Here is a 6,301-nt window from a genome sequence, read left to right as displayed (position 1 = left end):
GCTCGGGGGTCTAGCTTTCCCCTTCTTTCCTTCGGTATGAATGCGAAAGCTTTGGAACCAAATGGTCTTAAATGTTTTAGAGCTAGCTTTCTGCCATACCGATTCTCAAACGGAGTTAGGCCTGTCACTTTGGAAGGTACTCTGTTATGCAGATACATTGCAGTATTGACAGCTTCAGCCCAACAGAAATCAGAAAGTCCAGATTGCATAAGCATGGAGTGGGCCATTTCTTGAATGGTCCTATTTAGTCTCTCAGCTGCGCCATTCTGTTGTGGGGAATAAGGCACTGTGGTTTTATGTTCAATGCCTTCTTGTTCCATAAACCTTTGGAACTCACTGCTACTGTATTCTGTTCCATTATCTGTAAAGAACACTTCTGGAACTTTGCCAAACTTATTTTTCACAGATGCAATGTAAGCTTTGAACTTATCAAAAACTTGATCTTTGCTTTTGATTAAGTAGACAAAAACATATCTGGATTTTGCTTCCATAAAGGTTAGAAAGTATCTACTTCCACCAGCTGATGCCTTTATAGGTTCCACTATATCTGAGTACACTGTTTCTAGAAATTTCTCATTGTGGACAGTAGAATTACCTTTGTAGCTTGGGGATTTTCCCTTTGCTCTGATACATACATCACAACCATTTTGCATTTGATTACAATCAACAACATTACTGTTACATTATCTCAATAATTTTTGTACACTTTTCACATCACGGTGACCCATTGTTACATGCCATTTAAAAAGACAATTTTTATGCTCACACACAGGTTGCATGGTACTACGCACTGGCCCATTCACATCATTAGCATTTTCAAAATCATCATTCTCAATAACATCATCATTTTCAACAATATTTTCCAAGTAAAGAAAACCATCTTTTTCATGTAACATTAATTTAAAATCAGAGTTAACATCAAAAATGCAGCAGTCTTCTTTTCCAACAAGAACTCTGTATCCATTTTCCACAATTTTCCCAGTTGAGAGAATATTATTTGTACCTTCAGGCACATACGCACAGTCCCTCAGTAGAATCTCCTCAATTTCCTGACTTATGTTCATAACTCTCAGCAATACAGAACCACATCCTTGAACATTTAATTCTTGACCATTGTTGCAGGCTGGGGCGTTTGTGTTCATCAAACTCAATAAAGCATTCTCTTTTGTTACATATGTGGCTGAAACTTCCAGTGTCTATTAACCATTCATTCTTAAGATTTGCCTTTGAACTACATATTACAAACATGCATCTCTCAGATTTGTCAGCTTGCTTGTGCGCTGCCATGCCACACACTGTAGTATTGAGGATTTGAAAGTTTGGCATGCCACGGGCATTACCCACAGACATAGTTCTCGAAGCATCACGCGCTGGTTCCTCACCATTCGACATTCTCGGTTTGAAAAACTGTGCTGTCTTTTCGGCTGAAGGGTTGCTTTTCCTTTTTGTCGGCGTATCAGCTTCAGCAAACGCAGGGATTAGCCGGCAGTCGGTTGACTTGTAGATTCGTCTCAAGCGTGTTTGCTGGTCCGGCAAACAAAAAATCTCGTAGCCAAAAAACCCTTCTAACTTCAAAAGGAACTCTCTCTGCCTTTTCTCATTCAGTTCAAGGAAATAATGGGCTTTCATTAGGATAAACAACTCCCACAACCTTTCCCGCCATTGAATACATTATGTAACGTAACATCCTGTTTCCTAACAAACAACACTTAACTCTGTAATGACTGAAGTGCAAGCAACTTGAAACTCCAACACTGCCCCACGATTATGGAAGAGCCCCCCCCAAAGGGAAGTGCGCATCTGGCCCTCCTCACTTTTCCCCCCCATCCCCCTGGGGGGAGGTTTTTATTGGGGTTTTTTTTTCAGACTACAAAACTACAACAGAAAATATAGGAAAGGGAACTACATCTAGGGAATAAAGAAAAAGGACCCAAAACTAACTAAAAACCCAAGAGTAGGAGATCATACATCAGCTTAACACCATGCTATTTTCAAAAAGCTACTAATAATACAATGAACTTAGTCGGTTATGCTAGATTAATTATCGTTTAACCATCCCTTTAACTGTTTAAAGAAATTCCCAGAGCATCCCCAAGTTATTTCAACATTTTTTTCAGGCACAAATCAGAGTCCTTCAGCCCTTATTTATTCTTCTTTTCTAATCCTCAGTTTATAAAGGCTTTTGGGGGCCCTCCGAAGACCCCGAGCCCAACTCGCCATCAGATTTGCTTTCTTTTTCCTCCTCTTTGCCCTCTTCTGGTTCCTCAAGCTGTGTCCACAGAAATTCACGTGCTTTATATAAAAAAAGACTCAATCTTTTCTTTTTTATCATTAATCTTGAAAATGACGCCTTCTGGGGTTAACCACCTGTAACTGATGCCATTTGTTTGTAAGAAAGGGATGAATTCTTTATAGTTCTTTCTCTTATATCAAATGGAATTTCTTTTAAAATCCTGATATTATTGTTCCCAATTTTCAAGGGTGTTCCTGAATTTGCTTTCAAAATAGCATCTCTCACGTGTCTCTTCGAGAATCTGACCACTACTTCCCCAGGCAGATTATTTTTCTTGATGTACGATGAATAGGACCTGTAGACCACATCCATCTCGCTGCAAAGGTATTCCGCTGTTAAATCTGTCATTGGGGCTATTGCTTCAGTCAGCCATTGCTTCAGATTCTCTCCTTCAATTTCCGGGACCCCTTGTAACCGTAGGACCAAATTTGCTTTATCCATTTGTAGCTGCAAAAGCTTTGACTCTTCTGTAGCTTGTTTCATTTCCAGCTTTTGCACCTTTTTCTTAACTTTTTTAGTAGTGACGTCCATTTCCTTCACCTTCTCTCCCATTTGCTCTGTTGCTTTTAAGGATTGCGTCAGTTGCATCTGCTGCGCTGCCACACTCTGCCCAATTACTGACAGTTGTTGTTTAATGCCACTGATCTCGTCCAGCAGGGGGCGCAGGGAGTCAGCTAAGAGTTTTGTGAGCTCAGTGACCTCATCAGTTCGAGGACTGGCCCCTAGTTTCGATTTCAACAGCTTCTCTTTCTCCAGTTTCTTCCCCACCATCTTTTGGGATTTGTTTACTTTTCAAAAAAGTTGCTAAAGTCTCTGATATTCTCCCAAATGCTTTTCTGTGCTCTGATAAGTCTCTTAAAACAGTTTTAGTCACTTATTTTTCCGCTCCCCCCTCTTTCCTTCTGTGTTTTGTCTATGCATTTGGGAGGGATCCCTCCCCCGCTCGCTTTCCCATCGCTCTTTAGGGGGGGCAGCTTCTTTTTATATCTTCATGCTCGCTTCAACCCGACTTACAGTTCATTGTTGGCCATTCAGCCTCGCTCGTCATCATTTTTCTCCCGATCTCCAATGCTTGTCCCGATCAGCAGCACTTGTACCATGTGGTCACTCAGCGGCAGGACCTTCAGGGTGGAGGGGCGCCTCAATTCTCCAGCTTTCAGCCATCGAAGAGGTCACCCCTCAAATCCCCCTGGCTGGGAGCCTTTTACCAAGGTTCCAGGGGGGGTCACAACCCATCGGATCCCCTTCCACATGCTGGTGTGCAGTTTACATCCCCAGGACGTCCGGGAGATGTGTCTGCCTGTGTGCCACCATAAACCGGAAGTCTCCTGCCCCCCCCCCTCATTTTTGATCATCAGGAGGCAGTTGAAGAAAGTTTTATTTAGGACCATATTTGATTAATTTAGTAGCAGATCTTAATCATAATTTTAAAAATGTAAATAATTATTATGGTACTTTGGCTTTACTTTCTCCATTGATATTTTTTGACCCATTCTCCCTGCCTCGAACAGACAGACAGATCCTTTTATTATTACAGCATGATTTACTCCATTTGTACCTCCACCTTCCTCCCCAATAGGGACCCAAAGCAACTTGTAACATTCCCCCTTTCTCCCTGTGAGACAGGTTAGGGTGGGAAGAATGTGGCTGGCCCACGGTTGCCCAGCAGGCTTCCATGCCAGAGTGGGGATTTGAACCTGGATCTCATAACCATCCTGAAGCTGAGACTACCACCTTTAGGTTCTAATGAGCTGGCAGTTTTCACCCTCTGCTTTATTCACAAATACCACGGGAGAAGTATGGAGGTTCAGTCTTGTCCACTTTATTTGCATGAGCTGCAGTATTACAGATTAATACAGGACACTTCTTGTGGTCATAAAATGAGTAACTGTGGATTATATTTATGATCATCCTGGCTCATGAAAGCCAGTCACAAAAAGGCAGGACCTTGAGCCATAAGGTTATTCTTGCAAATTCCAGACTGTTTCTGTAAAAGCAGCTTAGAAATGAGAAGACTGTTCTACAGTATGTGGATTTAGAATCACATTCCAGATCAGTGGGAAATATTAGCACCACATATGTTGATTAAGAACACAAGAGGAGTTCTATTGGATCAGATCAGTGGTCCATCTAGTCCAGCATCCTGTCTCACACATTGGCCAACCTCAGGGTCAACAGCATGGTATAGAGAGGCCAAGGCCTACAGAAGGAGCCCTGCTGGCCAGTGGAGGAAGCCCCACCCCCAAGCCTGAACACCTGCAGCCACACCTCTCCCTTCTCTCTTGAAGGGGGGGAGGGGCGGCTGTGGGCTGCATGCCTGAATTCCAAGTGGTATTGCCACTTAGAGCTCAGGAGCACAGCGGCAGCTGCCCCCTCCCTTCTTGCAAAATTTAAAGGGCCCACCACCTGATCGGTGGCCCCTTTAAATCTTGCAGGATGTTAGGGAGAAGGGTGGCCACCAGTGATAGTTCTTGAGCTTGGAGCGGGGATGTCCCCAATGTGATGTCATCATGTTGGGGATACCCCACCCCCTCTGGCAATGCCCCCCCCCAAGTCCCCCGCCGGGGACAAAGGTGGACCTGGCAACCCTAATCATACCAGCAGTGAGGGTCCATCTAGTCCAGCATCCCGTCTCACACAGCGACCAACCAGTTTCTCTGGACAGCCAACAAGCTGGGCAGAGAGGCCGAGGCCTTCCCCCAAAAGAACGTAAGAAGAGCCCTGTGGGATCAGACCAGGGAGGGTCTCTCTAATCCAGCATCCTGTCTTACACAGCAGCCAACCGGTTCCTCTGGACGACCAACAACAGGGCAGAGAGGCCGAGGCCTTCCTCAACTGCTGCCTCCCAGCATTGGTATTCAGAGGTTTATTGGTAGGTACAGATAATAGGTAAAAAAATATTGTGTATGGCCAAAGGCCATTTCAATATAACCAGAATGTTAATTCCGGTGCTTAACAATGAGTTGGAGAGTGATTTCAGCAAAAACTCAGGTTTATTCAGCTTGACGATCACTTCACCAACACGGTTCAACATCTGATAGCCCGAACAGCTTTTCCATTGCAGCTGCTCGGTATTTAAACATTCTGGGCTAATGTAGCCACGCCTACTATACACATATCAACCTATCAGGTTGAGCGAATAAAGGCCAATCACAAACGTTCCCGCTCCCGGTCTGTTTGAATGTGATTGGTTGCATTTGTCTTCGGCTTGCATCCCTGCCGAAGACGAAGCTTTACATTGCTTCCTTATGAGATGATTCACATTCATCTTAATGCATTCATGGCAGCATCTGAATACATTACAAATCCCTCCCCCCTAAGCAAATACAGTCATGAACAATCATAATCGCTTAGGTAGGCAGGTGCACGGCGATTTCTCTGAGACCTTCTCGGTGGACTAGGCTCAGGGTACATTCCTGTCAGTGGCACTCCATTCGACTCTGGGACCGCAGAGTCAGGAACACTTTAGTCCATTTCTACTGGTTCGAGAGTAGGGGTCTGCCCTGCCTCTGGAACAGTACTGATGCCCTCAGGCCCATCAGTACTCACCTCCTGTGCAGGTCGGGGAAGGTCCTCGGGGTTTAGGGACTCAGCTGGCAACGCGTTGGGACGGTCAGTTGCCCACCGCTGCCTCAACTGGTCTATGTGCCTACGCCACTTGCGACCATCAGCAAGACGTACCACATACATTCGTGACCCAATAATATCAACAATAGTGGCTGGTAGCCACGAATGACCACTGGCATAGTTACGAGCATACACTTGCTCACCTTTTTCGTATGTCCGGACCTTCGGACTTTCGGTCTGCTGTTGTGGTTTTAAATCATTAAGGTCAGGATGCAACCTGTCTAACAGCATTGCTAAACGGCGACCCATTAACATCTCGGCCGGGCTGTGGCCGGTCGCCGAACAAGGGGTAACATGTTGTCTTAACAAGAATGAAGCAAGTTTCACCCCCCAATCCCCACATACCAGCTTTGCAAGGGCTTCTTTTGTTGTTGTTGTTCA

At 44.8% G+C, this 6,301-nt stretch overlaps 1 protein-coding gene across 1 annotated transcript in view; it reads right to left on the bottom strand.

Annotated features, from left to right (window-relative positions):
* Nucleotides 1-6,301, bottom strand: part of LOC107107632 (uncharacterized protein K02A2.6-like) — a 17,543-nt gene that overhangs the window by 3,469 nt on the left and 7,773 nt on the right. The window contains 2 exon segments of the mRNA XM_015407936.1: nt 1,383-1,524; nt 5,975-6,058. Coding sequence (XP_015263422.1) covers nt 1,383-1,524; nt 5,975-6,058 — 226 coding nt within the window.

The sequence above is a fragment of the Gekko japonicus genome, unplaced genomic scaffold, assembly GCF_001447785.1.
Source record: "Gekko japonicus isolate JY-2015 unplaced genomic scaffold, Gekko_japonicus_V1.1 scaffold5314, whole genome shotgun sequence".
Lineage (NCBI taxonomy): Eukaryota > Metazoa > Chordata > Lepidosauria > Squamata > Gekkonidae > Gekko > Gekko japonicus.
This window is presented reverse-complemented; position numbering and strand designations above follow the sequence as displayed.